We start from the raw sequence: 22,651 nt of genomic DNA, 5'->3' as shown, positions 1-22,651 counted from the left end.
TAGCAACCAGGCAACCCCCACATGTACTTATGCTGGCTAACAGATGTAAATCATTCAGCTGCGGCGATAAAAACTAAATCTCCGAGCACTAAAAAATACTCGGAAGTCACCCGAGCGAGCTCGGGAAATCTCGAGTAACGAGTATATTCGCTCCTCACTAGAAATCAACTTTCCCTGCCCAATGCTTTGTGAAGAGGTTAAACTTGTTAATTTAGCCACTCAAAATAATGTATCCACAAGTTGAAATGCCGTACATTTGAGCATTATTTATGTTTTATAAGTTTGCAAAAATAGGATAAGAATCTGTTTAAAATATGTTTCTGAATGTATTACATCTTTTTGCTCCAGTTTATAAAATGCTAGGAAAGAGAAATGCCGTATTTTCTGGTGTATAAGACGACTGGGCGTATAAGATGACCCCCAACTTTTCCATATAAAATATGGAGTTTGGGATATACTCGCAGTATAAGACGGGGGTCATCTTATACGGCGGGTGTCGTCTTATACTGCGTGTGCGGTCCGGATGGTTCCCAGGGTCTTGAGGAGAGGAGACGCTCCTTCAGGCCCTGGGATCCATATTAAAGAAAGAATAAAAATAAAAAATATGGATATACTTACTGTCCGACGGTCCCGGCTCTCAGCGGTGCAAGTGGCGGCCTCCGTTCGCAAGGATGCATTGCGCTCAGGACCGGAGATGAGTCTCCTCTCCTCCAGACCCTGGGAACCATCCAGGACCGCTCCTTGCACACGCCGTTCCCGGCGTATAAGACGACCCCCGACTTTTGAGAAGATTTTCAGGGGTTAAAAAGTCATCTTATACGCCGGAAAATACGGTAATAGGAATAACTGAAGTATGGACAGTAAAAAGGCAAACCATGTAACATTTACGGTACTTTGTTTCTTTTTTTTTTTTACAGCATTTGCAAGAGATTCTTTATATACCCCATGTAACAACATTGACCGCTTGAGGGCCATTCAGGTATATACAGTAGCGTACTTTTTACAAGCACTGAGATTTGTATTTATAAAGCATCTTTCCCTGAAACTGGCCATGCACATTGGATATTAGAAGCTTAATGGTAATATTTTTTCACAGAAAGATCATTCATGGGCTAGCGCGTATCATCTGAGGATTTTAACCACTTTCTGACATGTGGCGTAATAGCTGATCTATACAGCTAACATGTGCCCACAACAGCCGCTGGTGGAATCACGATCCACCTGCGACTGTTAACTAGTTACATGCCTCTGTTAATCTCTGACAGCGACATTTAACTAATCCTGCCCATCGGTGACCCCGTCACATGATGCGGGTCACCGATGGGTCAGCATGACAACCAGAGGTCTGCAGCAGACCTCTGTTTGCCATTGCCAGATTGGTATGAGTGCAGACCCATTGTCGATCAAAGTACTGCAGCTTCTAGTCTCCCATGGAGGCTATTGAAGCATGGAAAAAGTAAAAAAAAAGTTTTAAAAAATATAAAAAAAAGTTTTTAAAAATTAACCCCTTTCTGCCAGCTGACGGAATAGTACGTCAGCTGGCAGATCCCCTGCTTTGAGGTGGGCTCCGGCGGTGAGCCCACCTCAAAGCCGTGACATGTCAGCTGTTTTGTACAGCTGACATGTGCGCGCAATGAGCGCAATCGCGATCCGCCCGCGCCCATTAACTAGTTAAATGCCGCCGTCAAGCACTGACAGCAGCATTTAACTAGCGCGGCCGGAAGTGCTCGCACCGCTGACCCCCGTCACATGATCGGGGGTCAGCGGTGCATTGCCATAACAACCAGAGGTCTCCTTGAGACCTCTATGGTTGTTGATGGCCGATTGCTTTGAGCGCCACCCTGTGGTCGGCGCTCAAAGTACACCTGGATTTCTGCTACATAGAGGTGATCTGTACTTCACTTCTATGTAGCAGAGCCCATCGAGTTGTACATGCTTCTAGCCTCCTAAGGCTATTGAAGCATGCCAAAATAAAAAAAAAAAAGTGTTTAAAAATATAAAAAAAATAAAAAATATATAAAAGTTCAAATCACCCCCCTTTCGCCCCAATCAAAATAAAACAATTAAAAAAAAAATCAAACATACACATATTTGGTATCGCCGCGTTCAGAATCGCCCGATCTATCAATAAAAACAAAGGATTAACCTGACCGCTAAATGGCGTAGCAAGAAAAAAAAATCAAAACGCCAAAATTAGGTTTTTTTGGTCGCCGCGACATTGCATTAAAATGCAATAACGGGCGATCAAAAGAACGTATCTACACCAAAATGGTATCATTAAAAACGCCAGCTTGGCACGCAAAAAATAAGCCCTCACCTGACCCCAGATCACGAAAATTGGAGACGCTACGGGTATCGGAAAATCGCGCAATTTTTTTTTTTATTTTTTTTTTTTTTTAGCAAACTTTGGAATTTTTTTTCACCACTTAGATAAAAAATAACCTAGACATGTTAGGTGTCTATGAACTCGTAATGACCTGGAGAATCATAATGGCAGGTTAGTTTTAGCATTTAGTGAACCTAGCAAAAAAGCCAAAACAAAAAACGTGTGAGATTGCACTTTTTCTGCAATTTCATCACACTTGGAATTTTTTTCCCGTTTTCTGTTACACGGCATGGTAAAACCAATGGTATCATTCAAAAGTACATCTCATCCCGCAAAAAATAAGCCCTCACATGGCCATATTGACAGAAAAATAAAAAAGTTATGGCTCTGGGAAGGAGGGGAGCGAAAAACGGAAAAAGCTGTGAAAAGGTTAAAGTTCAAATTACTCCACTTTTGCCCAATTCAAAATAAAACAATAAAAAAAATTCACATATTTGGTATCGCCGTTTTCAGAATCGCCCGATCTATCAATATATTAAAAGAATTAACCCGATCGCTAAACGGCTTAACGAGAAAAGAATACAGTTTTTTGGTTGCTTCTACATTGCAATAAAATTCAATAATGGGCGATCAAAAAATCTTATCTACACCAACATAATATCAATAAAAAACGTCAGCTTGGAGCGCAAAAAAATAAGCCCTCACGCAACCCCAGATCTCGAAAAATGGAGACACTACAGGCAGGGGTGGATTAAGGGTAGCCAGGGCCCCGGGCTGTTCAGACACTGTGGGCCCCCCCGGTCATGTGACGGGGGGTCATGTGACGGGGGGGTCATGTGATGGGGGGGGGTCATGTGACGGGGAGGTCATATTATACCCGAACCAGATTATTCCAGAAAAATGGCCGGGCCCTACTCTACTGTAACCTATTAAATATTTGTTAAAATCTGCAATATAATTTAGGTATATTTTGACCAATAATATCACATACAAGGAACAAATACCACCGCGCCATGACCAGACCACAAATTACAAACACAGTGATCGAATAATATCACATACAAGGAACAAATACCACTGCACCATGTCAAGACCACATATTACCACCACTTGGTGACCAAATAGCACATTCAAGGGACAAATACCACAACACCATTTCCAGACCACATATTACCACCACATAGTGACTGAATACTACAATACTGATCAGTAATAGTAAAAAAAACAAAACACAATACTATCACCATAAGTGCCAGTATTCACAGGAGATCTATACTTAGTATGCAGTGTCTGTGTAGAGGTAATACAGAGATCACTGGTGACATTATACACAGGAGCTCTGTATATAGTATAGTGTCAATGTGTAGGTAACACTGACTCACCAATGACGTCTCTAGGTGAAGTCCTTCATCTTTCATCCAGCACAGACCGCCATCATTTCTTCCAGCCAGGACTCGTTTCTGCAGGAAATAACACAGTTATCTCGAGCTCTGCTTGCAGAACACATTACTTAATTTTTCACAACTTCTACATTACACATGTAGAAAAAAAGGCGACATAGTATCACTCTGCACAGTAACAGGACCGCCCCCCCCATTTAAAACAGTATACTCAAAAAATAAAATAAATACATCACTGCAGTAATAATATCCCTTAATTAGCCCCTATGGTAATAATATTCCCCACCCTGGCCCCGTGTGTCTCATTCCTGGCTCCAGCCATATGTTCTCCCATCCTGCACTCATGAGTATCCATTCTACACCATATGATCTCCCCATCCTGCCCCATCTGTCTCCATCGTATTCTCCTGCCCCATGATCCAATCCTGCCCCATGTCTTTCATTCTGCCCCATCTCTACATTCTGCCCATGCCTCCAGTCCTGCCCCCAGTGTGTCCAGCAATCTGCCCCAGTGTGTCCAGCATATTACCCCCAGTGTGTCCAGCAATCTGCCCCAGTATGTCCAGCATATTGCCCCAGTAACCAGCAATCTGCCCCAGTGTGTCCAGCATTGCCCCAGACAGTGTCTCCAGCAATCTGCCCCAGTGTCTGACTCCAGCATATTGCCCCCATACAGTGTGTTCAACAATCTGCCCCAGTATGTCCAGCATATTACCACCAGTGTGTCCTGCAATCTGCCCCAGTATGTCCAATTGTCCAGCATTGCCCCCAGTGTGTCCAGCAATCTGCCCCATTGTCTCCAGCCTATTACCCCCAGTGTGTCCAGCAATCTGCCCCAGTATGTCCAGCAATCTGCCCCAGTGTCTCTAGCATTGCCCCAGTGTCTCAAGCAATCTGCCCCAGTGTCTCCAGCAATCTGCCCCAGTGTGTCCTCCAGCATTGCCCCAGTGTGTCCAGCAATCTGCCCCAGTGTCTCCAGCAATCTGCCCCAGTGTGTCCTCCAGCATTGCCCCAGTGTGTCCAGCAATCTGCCCCAGTGTGTCCTCGAGCATTGCCCCAGTGTGTCCTCGAGCATTGCCCCAGTGTGTCCAGCAATCTGCCGCAGTGTCTCCAGCATTGCCCCAGTGTCTCCAGCATTGCTCCAGTGTCTCCAGCATTGCCCCAGTGTCTCCAGCAATCTGCCCCAGTGTCTCCAGCAATCTGCCCCAGTGTCTCCAGCAATCTGCCCCAGTGTCTCCAGCATTGCCCCCAGTGTGTCCAGCAATCTGCCCGTGTCTCCAGCATTGCCCCAGTGTCTCCAGCAATCTGCCCCAGTGTCTCCAGCAATCTGCCCCAGTGTCTCCAGCAATCTGCCCCAGTGTCTCCAGCAATCTGCCCCAGTGTCTCCAGCAATCTGCCCCAGTGTCTCCAGCATTGCCCCCAGTGTGTCCAGCAATCTGCCCCAGTGTCTCCAGCATTGCCCCAGTGTCTCCAGCAATCTGCCCCAGTGTCTCCAGCATTGCCCCCAGTGTGTCCAGCAATCTGCCCGTGTCTCCAGCATTGCCCCAGTGTCTCCAGCATTGCCCCAGTGTCTCCAGCAATCTGCCCCAGTGTCTCCAGCAATCTGCCCCAGTGTCTCCAGCATTGCCCCCAGTGTCTCCAGCAATCTGCCCCAGTGTGTCCTCCAGCATTGCCCCAGTGTGTCCAGCAATCTGCCCCAGTGTCTCCAGCAATCTGCCCCAGTGTGTCCTCCAGCATTGCCCCAGTGTGTCCAGCAATCTGCCCCAGTGTGTCCTCGAGCATTGCCCCAGTGTGTCCTCGAGCATTGCCCCAGTGTGTCCAGCAATCTGCCGCAGTGTCTCCAGCATTGCCCCAGTGTCTCCAGCATTGCCCCAGTGTCTCCAGCAATCTGCCCCAGTGTCTCCAGCAATCTGCCCCAGTGTCTCCAGCAATCTGCCCCAGTGTCTCCAGCATTGCCCCCAGTGTGTCCAGCAATCTGCCCGTGTCTCCAGCATTGCCCCAGTGTCTCCAGCATTGCCCCAGTGTCTCCAGCAATCTGCCCCAGTGTCTCCAGCAATCTGCCCCAGTGTCTCCAGCATTGCCCCCAGTGTGTCCAGCAATCTGCCCCAGTGTCTCCAGCATTGCCCCCAGTGTGTCCAGCAATCTGCCCGTGTCTACAGCATTGCCCCAGTGTCTCCAGCATTGCCCAGTGTCTCCAGCAATCTGCCCCAGTGTCTCCAGCAATCTGCCCCAGTGTCTCCAGCAATCTGCCCCAGTGTCTCCAGCAATCTGCCCCAGTGTCTCCAGCATTGCCCCCAATGTGTCCACAGTCCACTGTTAGCTTATAAAAAAAAAAAGAAAAAACAAAAACAAACAGTCTCCTCACCTTACCAGCGCTCCATGCGGCGAGCTCCCTCCAGCCGCGCACACTCGCCGGCGACTGACAATGACGTCAGACGCCGGCGACGTGTGAGCTGCGGCTGACTTCAGCTGCCAGCCTCCAATTGGCTGGCTGGCGGCTGTTGTTAACTATTGAGGTGCGGGCGAGCGCCCGCACCTCAATAGGAAAGCGCCGCAGCGCCGGAAGGGGCCCGGTGAGCAGATGAAAAGGGGCCCGATGCGGACCCCCTCTCTCTGCCCACCGGGTCCGGGGGGCGGGCCGGGCATTCAGTCACACTCCGGCGGATTATCAGAGGGTCAATCTGCGGTGGCCCAGGGCCCCCCCAAGCCACTGGGCCCTGGGCTACCGCCCATATTGACCCTCTGATAATCCGCCCCTGACTACAGGTTTTGGAAAATGGCGCCATTTTGTTTTTTTAACAAATTTAGGACTTTTTTACACCACTTAAATAAAAAGGAACCTAGACATGTTTAGTGTCTGTGAACTCATAATGACCTGAAGAATCATAATGGCAGGTCAGTTTTAGCATTCAGTGAACATGTTAAAACAAAAACAATACAACTGTGGAATTGCACTTTTTCTGCAATTTCACCGCACTTGGAATTTTTTTTTTCCCATTTTCCAGTACAGGATATGTTAAAACTAATGGTGTCTTCAAAAGTACATCTTGTCCTGCACATGGCCATATTAACTGAAAAATAAAAAAGTTATGGCTCTGGGAAGAAGGGGAGCAAAAAACAGAAATTAAAAAACTGAAATACCCATGGTCGTTAAGGGGTTAATTATGAGCGACATCTTTCCATATTTCCAAATATATGCTATAATTTCACTGCTTAGGTTTCAATTATCCATTTTGATCAACTATAGACTAATGTGTATGTGACATTTCCAGACCCCTCCCATGTCTCATAGCTCTAATAAATTAATCCAAAGGCTTCATTCACATTAAGCTAATGTCAGCAAAGCACAATGATTTTGGCAGGAATAGACAACATCAAATGTGTATGGGGCCTCTATTTAAGAATTGTATTAGTCAAACCCATTTAGCTTGGATAACTCAATGTATGCAACTACTGCATCTATAGAAGAATAACTGTAAATATAAGTGAGTGTAGTTAAAACAATACATCTTCCTCAGCAGGAGCAGAATGGGAATGTACAGCTGCAGCAGTCCTGTTCTGTTGTTTAAGGGTATGCGCACACGTCCGGATTTCTTGCAGAAATTTCCTGAAGAAAACCGGAAATTTTCTGCAAGAAATCCGCATTTTTTTTTTGCGGTTTTTTTCCGTTTTTTTCGTTTTTTTTTTAGCATTCTGCAAGCGTAATTAGCTTGCAGAATGCTAAAGTTTTCCAAGCGATCTCTAGCATCGCTTGGAAAACTGACTGACAAGTTGGTCACACTTGTCAAACATAGTGTTTGACAAGTGTGACCAACTTTTTACTATAGATGCTGCTTATGCAGCATCTATAGTAAAAGATAGAATGTTTAAAAATAATAAAAAAAATAAAAAAATGGTTATACTCACCCTCTGCACACAGCCGATGTCCTCAGCGGCGTCCGTTCCTATAGATGCCGGTGTGGTTCAGGACCTTCGATGACGTCGCGGCTTGTGATTGGTCGCGTGAGTCACATGAGCGGTCACGCGACCAATCACAAGACAGCGACGTCATCACAGGTCCTGAACCACACCATCTATAGGAACGGAAGAGAGAGCATGCACCGGAGAGGCGGGCACACTTCGGGGGCCATCAGAGGGTGAGTATAGGACTATTTTTTATTTTAATTCTTTTTTTTACCAATTATATGGTGCCCAGTCCGTGGAGGAGAGCCTCCTCTCCTCCACCCTGGGTACCAACCGCACATAATCTGCTTACTTCCCGCATGGTGGGCACAGCCCCGTGCGGGAAGTAAGCAGATCAATGCACTCCTAGGTGTGCGGAATCCCCGCAATTCCGCATTTTTAATGAACATGTTGCTTTTTTTTCCGCGATGCGATTTTTTCGCGGAAAAAAATGCAACATTTGCACAAAAAATGTGGACTACACTGAAACTAATGGGAGGCATATGTAAGTGTTTTTTTCACGTTTTTATCACGTTTTTATAGCGGAAAAACGCGAAAAAAACACGAAAAATCCTGAACGTGTGCACATGGCCTAAAAGGAAAGTCTCTTATCTGCTGCTTAAGTGTCTCAGATATCAGTGGCTGTTCACCAAACTCTCCTCCTGCACTCCATTCCCATCCTATCACTACTTACTGAATTTTCGATCTATAGCACTCATTTTTTTTATAAGAGGCACCCCAGTTTCAGACAGTAAAAAATAAGAAAAAACATATTTTCTACTAATTAAGACTTCCCTTTCAGTGTACAGAAGTGGAGGCATCAGGCCATGTGCACACGTTCAGTATTTTTCGTGTTTTTTTCGCGTTTTTTCGCTATAAAAACGTGGTAAAAACACGAAAAAAACCGCTTACATATGCCTCTCATTATTTTAAGTGTATTCCGCATTTCTAGTGCAAATGTTGCATTTTTTTCCGCGAAAAAATCGCATCGCGGAAAAAAAAGCAACATGTTCATTAAATTTACGGAATTGCAGGGATTCCGCACACCTAGGAGTGCATTGATCTGCTTACTTTCCGCATGTGGCTGTGCCCACCATGCGGGAAGTAAGCAGATCATGTGCGGTTGGTACCCAGGGTGGAGGAGAGGAGACTCTCCTCCACGGACTGGGCACCATATAATTGGTCAAAAAAAAAAGAATTAAAATAAAAAATAGCCATATACTCACCTTCGATGGCCCCGCAGTCTTCCCGCCTCTCATCGGTGCATGCGGCCGCTTCCGTTCCTATAGATGGTATGTGTGAAGGACCTTCCGTGACGTCACGGTCACATGACCGCGATGACGTCGCGGTCACGTGACCGCGATGTCATCGAATGTCCTGCACACACACACCATCTATAGGAACGGAAGCCGCTGAGGAGATCGGCTGTCTGCAGGTGGGTATAACCATTTCTTTAAATTTTTTTATTATTTTTAAACATTCTATCTTTTACTATTGATGCTACATAGGCAGCATCTATAGTAAAAAGTTGGTCACACTTGTCAAACACTATGTTTGACAAGTGTGACCAACCTATCAATCAGTTTTCCAAGCGATGCTACAGATCGCTTGGAAAACTTTAGCATTCTGCAAGCTAATTACGCGAAAAAAACGGGAAAAAAAACGCAAAAAAAAAAATGCGGATTTCTTGCAGAAAATTTCCGGTTTTCTTCATGAAATTTCTGCAAGAAATCCTGATGTGTGCACATACCCCTAATATCACTAATATTAATTCAGCTTGGTAGAATAGTGAGTTAACAGATCTATTGTTAAGTGGTTTTCTGTAGCATGTGTATTATACAGTGTCTTGAAAAGGTATTCATACCCCATAAACTGTTCCACATTTTTCACAAAATAATGCTCTCAGTGTGAAAAACATGATAATCTTGTAGTAAAAATATATAATAATAATAATAATAATAATAAATAATAATAGCTATGATACCTCTGCTCCTAGCATTGTGATGGTATGCCTTTCAGCTAACCCCCAACTTACTCTGTGATATTTATGACCTTGTTTACTTAGTCTTGATTGTATGCATCTGGTCGACCCTTAATTCTCTGACCAAGATGAGCAGAGACCACTCCTCTCTGCTCCACACCTGAACGCACTTAGTTTTCCATATATTGCCTAGCACAAGTCTGCATGACTTCAGTCTGCAGTGTGATTTCTAGAAGTGTGTTCTAAAAGTGTGGATTACATTAGAATTAAAACCTGAATGGGAACTGAAGGTAACTGGCCAGTCATTGTAAACAATGTTTCTGTTTGTTGTCACTTTTACCCCTATATTCTTTCACTTTCTGCTACCTCCCCCAATCCCCACACCAAGTAAGGAACTGTTCATCTCCTCTTCAATCCTCCCCATCCATCTCACCTCCTCCTCAGAACTGTTCCTTAACATACAATCCTCTGTCTCAAAGCACAGGCAGCCCCCTCACGCCCTCTCCTGCTCCCACCTGCTAACACTATCTCTGCTCCTTCTCACTGCTGGTGATATCTCTCCAAATCCTGGTCCTCCTCACCACATTCCCACAGTCATTTCTACCTCCCACCCACGCTCCATCATAAACTTCCGTAACCTCTCTAACCTTATACCCATTCACCCAGACTCCGCTTCCCCAGTCCCACTAACAGGAGCTCTGTGGAACGCTCACTCTGTCTGTAACAAGCTTTCCTACATCCATGATCTTTTTGTTACTACCAAACTTTCCTTCCTCGCCATCACCGAAACCTGGCTCACCCCTTCTGACACAGCCTCTCCTGCTGCACTCTCTTACGGTGGCTTCCACCTTTCTCACGCACCCCGCCCCAGCAGCAAGCATGGCGGAGGAGTTGGTTTTCTCCTGTCAGATAACTGCTCCTTCACCCCAATCCCACTGCCACCCTCTGTTACCCTCCCTTCCTTTGAGGTGCACTCTGTGCGCATCTACTCCCCCTCCAACCTCCAACTGGCTGTCATTTACCGCCCCCCAGGGCCAGCCACCATCTTCTTTGACCACTTCACCACCTGGCTACTTCATTTCCTTTCTGCAGACATCCCCACTATCATCATGGGCGATTTCAACATCCCCATTGACACTTCCCTCTCAGCTGCCACTAAACTTCTATCTCTCTCTTCCTCCTTCGGCCTCACTCAATGGTCTTCTGCAGCCACTCACAAAAATGGTCACACACTGGACCTCATCTTCACCCGCCTCTGCTCCCTATCTAACCTCTCTAACTCACCTCTTCCTCTCTCTGACCACAACCTTCTCACATTCTCATCTCTCTCCACTCCATGTCTAGAGTCCCCACCCCACAAACTTTCACACCCTCGCAGAAATCTTAAACATCTTGACCTACATTCATTCTCTGAATCCCTCCTCCCTCTCACAGACATAAGTTCCATACACAATGCGGATGACGCTGTCGCTCTATATAACACCACAATAGCTGTAGCTTTGGAATCTGCTGCCCCACTTACACATACCAAAGCTCGCAAAATCAACAGACAGCCCTGGCACACCAGCCTGACCAAAGAACTGAGGCGAGCTTCCAGGGCTGCTGAGCGCAGATGGAAAAGATCCCACTCCAATGACCACTTAATCGCATTCAAACAGTCCCTCACTACTTTCAAGACCACACTCGCCACAGCTAAACAAACCTACTTCTCATCTCTCATATCCTCCCTGTCTCACAACCCTAAACAGTTATTCAGCACCTTCAATTCTCTCCTCCGTCCCCCAGCACCTCCTCCCTCCCCACTTATCTCTGCTGAAGACTTTGCCTCATTCTTCAAGCAGAAGATTGATAACATCAGAGACAGTTTTGGTCAACAAGCCCCAGAGCCCTTCCTCCCAACTTCCCTACCCTCCACCTCCAAAACCAACTTCTCCACCATTACAGAAGATCAACTCGCCACTCTACTCTCAAAATCACATCTCACCACCTGTGCACTTGACCCGCTCCCATCCCACCTCATCCCAAACCTCACCACAATCTTCATCCCAACCCTAACCCATCTCTTCAACCTATCACTAACAACTGGTGTTTTCCCCTCAAGCTTTAAACATGCCTCCATCACACCTATCCTCAAAAAGCCCTCTCTTGACCCATCCTCTGTATCTAGCTATCGCCCTATATCACTTCTCCCCTATGCCTCAAAACTACTGGAACAACACGTCTACCTTGAACTGTCCTCCCATCTCTCTTCTTGCTCCCTCTTTGACCGCTTACAATCTGGCTTCCGGTCACACCATTCCACTGAAACTGCCCTAACTAAGGTCACCAATGACCTCTTAACCGCCAAGAGCAAGCAACACTACTCTGTTCTCCTCCTCCTCGACCTGTCGGCTGCCTTTGACACAGTGGACCATTCCCTATTATTACAGACCCTCTCATCGCTTGGCATCACAGACTTGGCCCTATCCTGGATCTCATCATACCTAACAGACCGGACATTCAGCGTCTCCCACTCACACACCACCTCCTCACCTCGCCCCCTATCTGTCGGAGTTCCTCAAGGTTCAGTCCTTGGGCCCCTGCTCTTCTCCATTTACACCTTTGGCCTGGGACAGCTCATAGAATCTCATGGCTTTCAGTATCACCTCTATGCTGATGACACACAGATCTACATCTCTGGACCAGATATCACCTCCCTACTAACCAGAATCCCTCAATGTCTGTCCACTATTTCATCCTTCTTCTCTGCTAGATTTCTGAAACTTAACATGGACAAAACAGAATTCATCATCTTTCCCCCATCTCACGTGACCCCCCCCAACGAACCTATCCATTACAGCAAATGGCTGCCCACTCTCCCCAGTCCCACAAGCTCGCTGCTCGGGGTTATCCTTGACGCTGATCTCTCCTTCAAACCACATATCCAAGCCCTTTCCACTTCCTGCCGACTTCAACTCAAAAATATTGCACGAATCCGTTCATTCCTCAACCAAGAATCTGCAAAAACCCTAGTCCATGCCCTCATCATCTCTCGCCTTGACTACTGCAACCTCCTGCTCTGTGGCCTCCCCTCAAACACTCTCGCACCCCTCCAATCTATTCTAAACTCTGCTGCCCGACTAATCCACCTGTCCCCCCGCTATTCTCCGGCCTCTCCCCTCTGTCAATCCCTTCACTGGCTCCCCATTGCCCAGAGACTCCAGTACAAAACCCTAACCATGACGTACAAAGCCATCCACAACCTGTCTCCTCCTTACATCTGTGACCTCATCTCCCGGTACTTTCCTACACGCAACCTCCGATCCTCACAAGATCTCCTTCTCTACTCCCCTCTTATCTCCTCTTCCCACAATCGTATACAAGATTTCTCTCGCGTATCACCCCTACTCTGGAACCCTCTACCACAACACATCAGACTCTCGCCCACCATCGAAACCTTCAAAAAGAATCTGAAGACCCACCTCTTCCGACAAGCCTACAACCTGCAGTAACCACCGATCAACCAACCGCTGCATGACCAGCTCTATCCTCGCCTACTGTATTCTCACCCATCCCTTGTAGATTGTGAGCCTTCGCGGGCAGGGTCCTCTCTCCTCCTGTACCAGTTATGACTTGTATTGTTTAAGATTATTGTACTTGTTTTTATTTTTGTTTTTATTATGTATACCCCTCCTCACTTGTAAAGCGCCATGGAATAAATGGCGCTATAACAATAAATAATAATAATAATAATAATACCTCTTAGGCCGGCGTCACACTCAGCGTATGAAAATACGGTCCGTTTTTTACAGCTGTAATACGCAGAAATGCTCCCAAAATAGTGATCCGTATGTCATCCGTAGGCAGGGTGTGGCAGCGTATTTTGCGCATGTCATCCTCCGTATGTAATCCGTATGGCATCCGTACTGCGAGATTCTCTCGCAGGCTTGCAAAACCGACATCTAATGGATTTATGGGCTCAAATGTTCGTTGAAACATATATACAGTCTATATATATATATATATATATATATATATATATACTGTATTTATATTTAATTCAGCGCGAGATAGCAGAAAAGCCGGTATTTCAATTGCCGGCTTTTCCTATCTCCTTCACAAACCCGACAGGATATGAGACATGGTTTACATACAGTAAACCATCTCATATCCCTCTTTTTTTTTTGCATACTCCACACTACTAATGTTAGTAGTGTGTATGTGCAAAATTTGGGCGCTCTAGCTTGTAAAATAAAGGGTTAAATCGCGGAAAAAATTGGCGTGGGCTCCCGCACAATTTTCTCCGCCAGAGTGGTAAAGCCAGTGACTGAGGGCAGATATTAATAGCCTAGAGATGGTCCATGGTTATTGGCCCCCCCCGGCTAAAAACATCTGCCCCCAGCCACCCCAGAAAAGGCACATCTGGAAGATGCGCCTATTCTGGCACTTGGCCACTCTCTTCCCACTCCCGTGTAGCGGTATGGGGTAATGAAGGGTTAATGTCACCTTGCTATTGTAAGGTGACATTAAGCCAGGTTAATAATGGAGAGACGTCAATTATGACACCTATCCATTATTAATCCAATAGTACGAAATGGTTAATAAAACACACACATATTATTAAAGAGTATTTTAATGAAATAAAGACACAGGTTGTTTTAATATTTTATTATAGTCTTAATCCACCTGAAGACCCTCGTTCTGTAAAAAAGGAAAAATAAAAAATCAACAATATCCCATACCTTCCGTCGTTCAGTCACGTCCCACGATGTAAATCCATCTGAAGGGGTTAAATCATTTTACACCCAGGAGCCTGCTAATGCAGCTGTGCTCCTGTCTGTAAAATTTTGTGAATGAATGGAATGCAGGGGAATGTCCTGTAGTTACCTTGAGTCGCGGTGATGCGCCCTCTGCTGGATGTCCTCATATGAACTCGAGCCTGGGAAAAGTTCCCACGCTCCTGCACATGTGCACACGGAGAACAGTGTACACTCTCCTCCGTGCGCACGGCCGGCCGCGGGAGAATCCGCGCTACTGTAAGCGCTGTTCCCCTGCATGTGGTGCTGAAGTCGGCTGTCATCCCCTCTCCCCTGCTCGGCCGAAAGCAGTGTTGGATGAGGTTTGTTCAAATCTCATTCACTTTGCTGTATTCAACTGCTGATTTTCCCCTTCAAGTTTTAACTTTGTTTCTGATGCCCTGATATCTTTTTTTTTGGGACACTCTGTTTACAGATGTTGGCAAAGATAGTTTAAGAAAAAAATATTATGTAGCCTGTAGATGTTTAATTTTTCTATTTTTTTTTTTAATGCTGCATGTAAAATTGAGCTGATAAGTTGAATTTGCATTGAATACGTACGGTATTTGGAAAAATAAAAAAAACCTTTATCGACTGAATGTTATGTACTATTTTTAGGATAAGTGTAATTCTGGTTTCATGATTAAGATTCGTTGTATTGTTTTACAGCTAAAATTTACTCCAAGAATGCCCAGATTATTCAGCTTTCAAAGATAAGTAAGTGTCTGTCTCTGCAAACAATCCTGTGTTTATACACATGTAAACCATACAGCAGCTATTTTTCCCAGGGAAATCCACACCAGATTATACCTTACCCTCAGCAGTGGCTGTATTTTTTTTGGACAGATTGCAGAACTAAAGGCTGCACCCAGGCTTAGACTATAGAAAAGAAGGAAAAAATATTTCATACAAAATAAAGGAAATCTGTCACTAGATGTCTGCTATGTAAAATGAGAGCAGCATGATATAGGGGCTGAGACCCTAATTCTAAAGGTACCTTCACACTAAACGACTTTGCAACGATAACGATAGCGATCCGTGACGTTGCAGCGTCCTGGATAGCGATATCGTTGTGTTTGACACACAGCAGCGATCTGGATCCTGCTGTGATATCGCTGGTCGTTGCTGAAAGTCCAGAACTTTATTTGGTCGTCAGATCGGCGTGTATCGTCGTGTTTGACAGCAAAAGCATCAATGCCAGCAATGTTTTACAATGGTAACCAGGGTAAATATCGGGTTACTAAGCGCAGGGCCGCGCTTAGTAACCCGATATTTACCCTGGTTACCATTGTAAAAGTAAAAAAAAAAACAGTACATACTCACCTTCTGATGTCCGTCAGGTCCCTGGCCGTCTGCTTCCTGCACTGACTGTGAGCGCCGGCCGGCCGTAAAGCACAGCACAGCGGTGACGTCACCGCTGTGCTCTGCTTTTACTTTACGGCCGGCCGGAGCTCACAGTCAGTGTGGGAAGCAGACGGCCAGGGACCTGACGGACATCAGAAGGTATGTACTGTTTTTTTTTTACATTTACAATGGTAACCAGGGTAAACATCGGGTTACTAAGCGCGGCCCTGCGCTTAGTAACCCGATGTTTACCCTGGTTACCCGGGGACTTCGGCATCGTTGGTCGCTGGAGAGCTGTCTGTGTGACAGCTCTCCAGCGACCACACAGCGACGCTGCAGCGATCGGCATCGTTGTCGATATCGCTGCAGCGTCGCTTAATGTGACGGTACCTTAATTCCAGCAATGTGTCCCTTGCTGATCTGTTGTCATTTTGATACAATCTCTGTTTTCCTTGCTACAGATATGGTAGAGTTCAGAATGCCTGAATACCCTGCCCACATCACTGACTGATAGCTTTCTGTGTACACTGTACGTTAACGGACATAAGAAAAATCTCCCTTTAAAACATATTGTTATAATTAAAATATTTCCAAAGCCTCAAAAACCGCCAAAGATCAAATGTCTTAAAAAGAATGCACTCTGGGAGTCACGGGTTTACCGCAACAGACAGGAGCCAGATGACTGCAGCGTATGATTTCTCCTTCTCCTGCACTGTTTAGAAGAACTTCACCTTCATATTAAACAATTCAGAGTTTATTTTAGCAGTGCCAGGGTTGATCTGCTCAGCTGAGAGCTCTGGAAGCTTTCCTGCATTAAGGCTCTCAGCTGTTCACTACCCTTTACTATATATTCTGGGCCCTGGCTAGCACTTGCAGCGCCCCAGAGTCCTGGTCGTTGCAGTACTGTTGCTCCGCCACTAAGGGGAGTGATGGTACGTCTGATGGCACTTAAGGAGTTCACCTGACCAGGTATCACAGTCACACTTAACACTTCACACTCTGGCCACCAGGGGGAGCAAAGGGTTCTATGATTAGGCCACTCCTCACAATTTGGTAAAACTGGGGGCTGGATAGGAAGTTAGAGAGAAGCTGACTGGGTTTTGCCCAGGCAACACCTAGTGAGAGAAGAGGTTGCTTGGGGAGATTCAGGGGGGTCCCTGTCAGGGGTGGGATCCTGGCAGAGGCTTAGCGAAAAGGACAGATCGTTACGGAGCCGCGCCTGCACTTCATTGCGGCGGTATCTTAAGAAAGGATAAGAAGCGAGGTTTATTGTGGAGAAGTGAGAAACGAGATCACAGCACAAAGGCGAGAGAACCAGTAGGAGTCGTGCCCCGAGACCGGCAACATCCTACTGAGGCGCGTAGCCAGTGGCCGGAACGCCGAGGAAGTATTGGGCTCCACGCATTACTTCAAACAGTGGCAAGACAGTTAATTATAGGTTAGCTGTCTCACCTAAATCACCTAATGAAGACAACGGAGGCAATTGTGGGAGACGGGCGTCTCTAGGGTCCCAGAATAACTCCAGGCCTACCCCGTCATACGGGTGCGTCCTATCCATATCATCTGGGGGACGGAGAGAAAGAACAGAAACATACACGACAGTTGTGAGGACTATCCCGTGGTGCTCAGCAGGGAAGTAACAACACCCAGCCGCTAGTAGGTAGGCACTAATTTCCACCTGCAAAGGGAACTCTGGATGTGCCTTCGGACCGGCCGGTCTCAGCCAGCCCAGTTAGCAGTGCTCTGGATTGCGGATCCCGAAGCCTTCAGTAAAGAGGTAAAGAGACTGCAACCCTGTGTCCTCGTTATTTACTGCGGCTAACACCACCGTCTACACCTTTTATTGGGCGCCCCTTAGCAGGACCACGGACCGGGTCGAGCCATCGTGACATCCCCAGAACCGATAGACCCGGTACCGAGTACCCCGCTGCCCTGCGTTTGGGGGCCGCTCCACACTCATTGCCAGAGATAGCTTATGCTGCATGGTTAGGAGATGTTGGTTGGGGTTACTGTTTGAGACTTTTGGTGGATTTATCCGAGACTGTTGCTAGCTTTTGGGTGTGTGCTAATCCCCTTTTTTTTCCTACTTTGGTTTTACCCCATCCTCCACTCCCTGGTGTTTTATCTCTGTTGTTTGTGTAAGTATATTTGTATGATTGGTATTTTCCTTTTTCCCTGTTTGCATTACCTTGTTAGTCTGGTTGGTGTATTACGGTACTCCCCTCTTCCCTGGGTATCTTGAAGGGTACAGACTGAGGGCAGATTCAGGAGCTAAGGCAAGCTACGTGGCCCCGGCATCTTCACCATCAGAAGTAATACTGAGAACAGGGTGAGCTAGGGTGCCCCTAGTGTTAAGGACAGGGAAGGAGCCCCTGGTCCCGGGACACGCGACAACATGAAACTGGTACTATTAGGTTTGAAATATAAACAGGGAGGACTAGATAGCCCTAGTAATTCCCAACACCTACCTAGCTACCTAATTTCTGAGGTTGGCACCCTAAATGTAGCTTCAAAAATGGCACCCCCGCTCTGCCATCATCTGTCCCTATATTGATACCATAGGAGTCACTCATATATTAGTAGGAGAGTGTAGCTCAAATTGTGCACGAAATGTGTATCACATGATATAAAGATATAGGATAACACCATAAAACTTTAGGATACAATTGATATCTAGACATAACAAAATAAAATTATACCAGTCCACTGCTGCAATACAAAATCAAAACTGCCATTTCAATGATAATGCAGCATATACAGTTAGGTCACAAATGCAGGCACGTGGTGCAGAAATGGACATGAAACCCGGAGAATATGGCGACTGGTCAGTATGTTACTACTTTCATGACACTTACACACATGATACCTAATAAAGGAAAGAGAAAAAAAAATAAAAACAATGGAATAACACTTTAGGCTATGTTTACACGTTGCGTTTTTATGTGTTTTTTTCCGCAGGCAAAACCTGCTCTTTGAGCATATTACCAACAAGTCCAACCATAGAAACCATATGGCACTTCCGACATGCATAAGAAAACCACTAGATGGCAGCAGAATCACTGTCATCCAAAAAGAAGCTAACCAAAAAATTAAATAGATATAAAATCAATTTATTGAAAATAACATAACAAACAAAAAAATAATAAATAAATACATAAAAAAGCTACAACATATCCTCAGGATAGTACCTCATGGGGGGAAGTGGGAAGCACAATACAAACCGTGTCCAAAAAGACAAATGGATATATATATATATATATATATATATATATATATATATATATATATATATATATATATATATAAAGAGCACCTACCCACCTATGGTCTCAAATGGGCCAATAGACCCTTAGGTGCAGATAGCATCCATTATAGGAAAAATATTAACAGGTCCCAGATACATAGGCAGACTGAAATCTCCGTTCCTACCCACTCCCCATATGCCTATAATAACACCAAGTAACACATGGCATGAGGAGAGGAAAGGAAAAGGTATACAGATGCCTATGTATCTGGGACCTGTTAATATTTTTCCTATAATGGATGCTATCTGCACCTAAGGGTCTATTGGCCCATTTGAGACCATAGGTGGGTAGGTGCTCTTATATATATATATATATATCCATTTGTCTTTTTGGACACGGTTTGTATTGTGCTTCCCACTTCCCCCCATGAGGTACTATCCTGAGGATATGTTGTAGCTTTTTTATGTATTTATTTATTATTTTTTTGTTTGTTATGTTATTTTCAATAAATTGATTTTATATCTATTTAATTTTTTGGTTAGCTTCTTTTTGGATGACAGTGATTCTGCTGCCATCTAGTGGTTTTCTTCTGCTCTTTGAGCAGTAAGAAACTTACTTCAATAAGGGTATGTGTCCACGTTCAGGAAACGCAGCGTCCAGATGTTACAGCATAGTGGAGGGGATTTAATGAATTTAATGAATTTTTCAAAACGCAGCATGTTGCTACTATGAGCAAAACACGCAGGTACACCGCAGGTGACCTGCCAGTGACCTCAGGTGCAGTTTTGGTCAGGATTTTACCTGCATAAAATCCTGACCAAAGCCTGAAGCAAAACTGAACGTGGACACATACCCTAAAGGTTTTCTTAGTTTCGGTTTTGTTTTTGCTGCGTTTTTGGTGCATTTCTGTCATGGCACATTTGTCTCTTGTGAATTCTGAGAAAGTTTAGTGCGTAAAAGAATTCTACTTCTTCAGGTTATGGCAGCAAAAATTGATACTTGCATTTTTTGCTCGACCCATTGCTTTCAATGTGTGAAAAACGCTGAAAGAAGTAACATGCTGCATTTTGCAAAATCCAAGGTATTGCACAAATTACTGAGGGCAAAAAACAGATATATTCCAGCTTCTTTGAATCCAAAAATTTATTAGAAAATGCTTCTTAAAAAATGGCAATGGCAAAGATCACATGGCAAGGCTCGTATAGTTACGCATTTCAAACGCTCAAAGCGTCCTTTATCAAATTAGTCACTATATCATAGTTTGATAAAGGACGCCTTGAGCATTTAAACGCCTAACTATATCTTGACATGTGAACTTTGCTATTGCCATGGTATTTTAAGAAGCATTTTCTAATACATTTTTGGATTCAAAGAAGCTGGAACACATCTCATTTTCCTCAGCAGTGCTACCTGTGTGACCGCACGAATTCCGTGCTTCAGCAAGCCGTATGCCGCTGCGGGTGAACTGGTGCATTCTTTTTTCTTTGACAAAAAAACAAGCTGTGTGCATGAGATTTTGGAAATCTCATAGACTTTGCTGGTAACATAAAATGCAGCTCAAAATTTGCATTAAAAAAAATGCTGAAAAAACGCAATGTGTGAACATAACCTTAAAGTTGAATATTTCAGCACTAACGGCACATATCTGTCTGGTATCCTTCTAAAGTCCAACCATGCTGTTTAACTTTAGAAAGAAGTATTACCTACATTAGATACAATTGTATCCTCTTCTCAGTAGATACTCACTTGTAATGTGCTATTTTGGTGACTCTTCTCCCTTCGCCTCGAAGCCTGTTTTCACCTTCCAGACCAGGTCAATTTTTTCAATTCTGATAACCGTCACTTTATGAGGTAATAACTCTGGAACGCTTTAATGGATACCACTGATTCTGTTTTTTCATGACATATTGTACTTCATGACAGTGGTAAAAGTTCTTTGATTTTACTTCGGAAATTTGGAATTTTGCAATTTTCAAACTTTTAGTTTGTATGCCTTTAAATCAGAGAGTTATGTCACACAAAATAGTTAATAAATAACATTTCCAATATGTCTACTTTATATCAGCACAGTTTTGGAAAAATATTTTTTTTTGCTAGGAAGTTATAAGTTGAATAGCGATTTTTAAATTTTTCAACAAAATTTCCAAAATGGTTTTTTTTTAGGGACCACATTACATTTGAAGTGACTGAGAGGGGTCTATATGACAGAAAAAACCAAAAGTGACAATTCTAAAATCTGCACTCCTCAAGATGCTCAAAACCACATTCAAGAAGTTTATTAACCTTTCAGGTGCTTCACAGGAATTTTTGGAATGTGGAAGGAAAAAATAAACCTTTACTTTTCTTCACAAAAATTTTCCTTTAGACCTCATTTTTTAACTTTCGCAAGGGTAACAGGAGAAAATGGACAATACATTTTGTTGAGCAATTTCTCCTGAGTATGCCAATACCCCATATGTGGGGAAAATTTACTCTTTGGTCACACGGCTCGGAAGGGAAGGAGCGCCATTTCAGTTTTTGAATGTAAAATATGCTGGACTAATTACTGGTTGCCATGTCGCGTTTGGAGAGCTCCTGATGTGCCTAAACAGCTGAAAGCTCCAACAAGTGACCCCATTTTGGAAACTAGACCCATTATAGAACTTATCTAGATGTGTATTGAGCACCTTGAACCCACAGGTGCTTCACAGACGTTTATTGCGTAGAGTCGTGGAAATTAAAAAATAAATAAATTTAAAAAATCACATTTTTCCCAGATAAATTGTTTTTAGTTCCATATTTTGCATTTTCATAAGGGTAACAGGAGAAGTTGCTCCATACAATTTGTTGTGGCATTTATCGTGAGTACGCCGATATCCCACATGCGGTCGAAAACTGTTTTTGAGGCACAGTGCAAAGCTCAGAAGGGAAGTAGCGCCATATTAGGCCCCTTTCACACATCAGTTTTTTGCCGTCAGTCACAATCCGTTGGCTCGACGGATCCGTCTAGCGGATCTGGCTAATTAGATTGGAGCATGCTCAGTTTAAAAAACGGATCTGGCGCCATAGGCTTCCATTCTAGCAAACGATGGACAGTGACGTCCGTTTTTTCGACGTACACAAAAAAACGTTACTTTGTCCGTTGTCTCCGGCTGCCGGACAATTTTCGATGGATCCGGCAAACGAGGGATGAAACGTGAGGCCATCCGTCGCAAATACAAGTCTATGAGAAAAAAACGGATCCGGCAGCATCAGTCGCCGGATCAGTTTTTTTCAAAATTTGACGGATTGCGACTGATGGCCAAAAACTGATGTGTGAAAGAGGCCTTACAGTGCAGATTTTGCTGCACTAGTTTGAGGGTGCAATGTTACATTGGCAGAGCCAAAAAAAAATAGTGTGTTGCAGAGCCCAAAATCACAAATATTCGGTCACTGTCCAAATATTTCTAAGACCTAACTGCATATAGTAAAGATAGACATACATGAACATAACTTAATCTGAAAACATGTATCCTCCCCATTGTTGCCAATCCACACGTCATGCCTCGCCATGTTTCCCCTCTCAGTACATATTCATCAGGAGGCCAATAGTGTTACTGCAGGATCTAAGTGAATCTGGACACGATGATTACAACATGAGGCAGAGACCTCAAATGCCA

At 44.6% G+C, this 22,651-nt stretch overlaps 1 protein-coding gene across 4 annotated transcripts in view; it reads left to right on the top strand.

The window, feature by feature from the left end:
- RNF212B (ring finger protein 212B) overlaps positions 1-22,651 on the top strand; it is a 471,927-nt gene that overhangs the window by 443,710 nt on the left and 5,566 nt on the right. For 3 of the 4 annotated variants that reach the window (XR_013224222.1, XM_077299403.1, XM_077299400.1), the window contains 2 exons: positions 918-979; positions 15,094-15,141. Coding sequence is in view for 3 of the 4 variants with exons in the window: in XM_077299403.1 (XP_077155518.1) it covers positions 918-979; positions 15,094-15,141 (110 nt within the window). In the remaining variant the exon portion in view is untranslated. Of the gene's footprint in view, positions 1-917; positions 980-15,093; positions 15,314-22,651 lie in introns of those variants that run through there. The other variant, XM_077299410.1, reaches the window with a different exon arrangement.

Source organism: Ranitomeya variabilis, chromosome 1 (genome assembly GCF_051348905.1).
Source record: "Ranitomeya variabilis isolate aRanVar5 chromosome 1, aRanVar5.hap1, whole genome shotgun sequence".
NCBI classification, from domain to species: Eukaryota; Metazoa; Chordata; class Amphibia; order Anura; family Dendrobatidae; genus Ranitomeya; species Ranitomeya variabilis.
The sequence above is the reverse complement of the archived record's forward strand: the minus strand, read 5'-3'. Positions and strand labels throughout refer to the sequence as shown.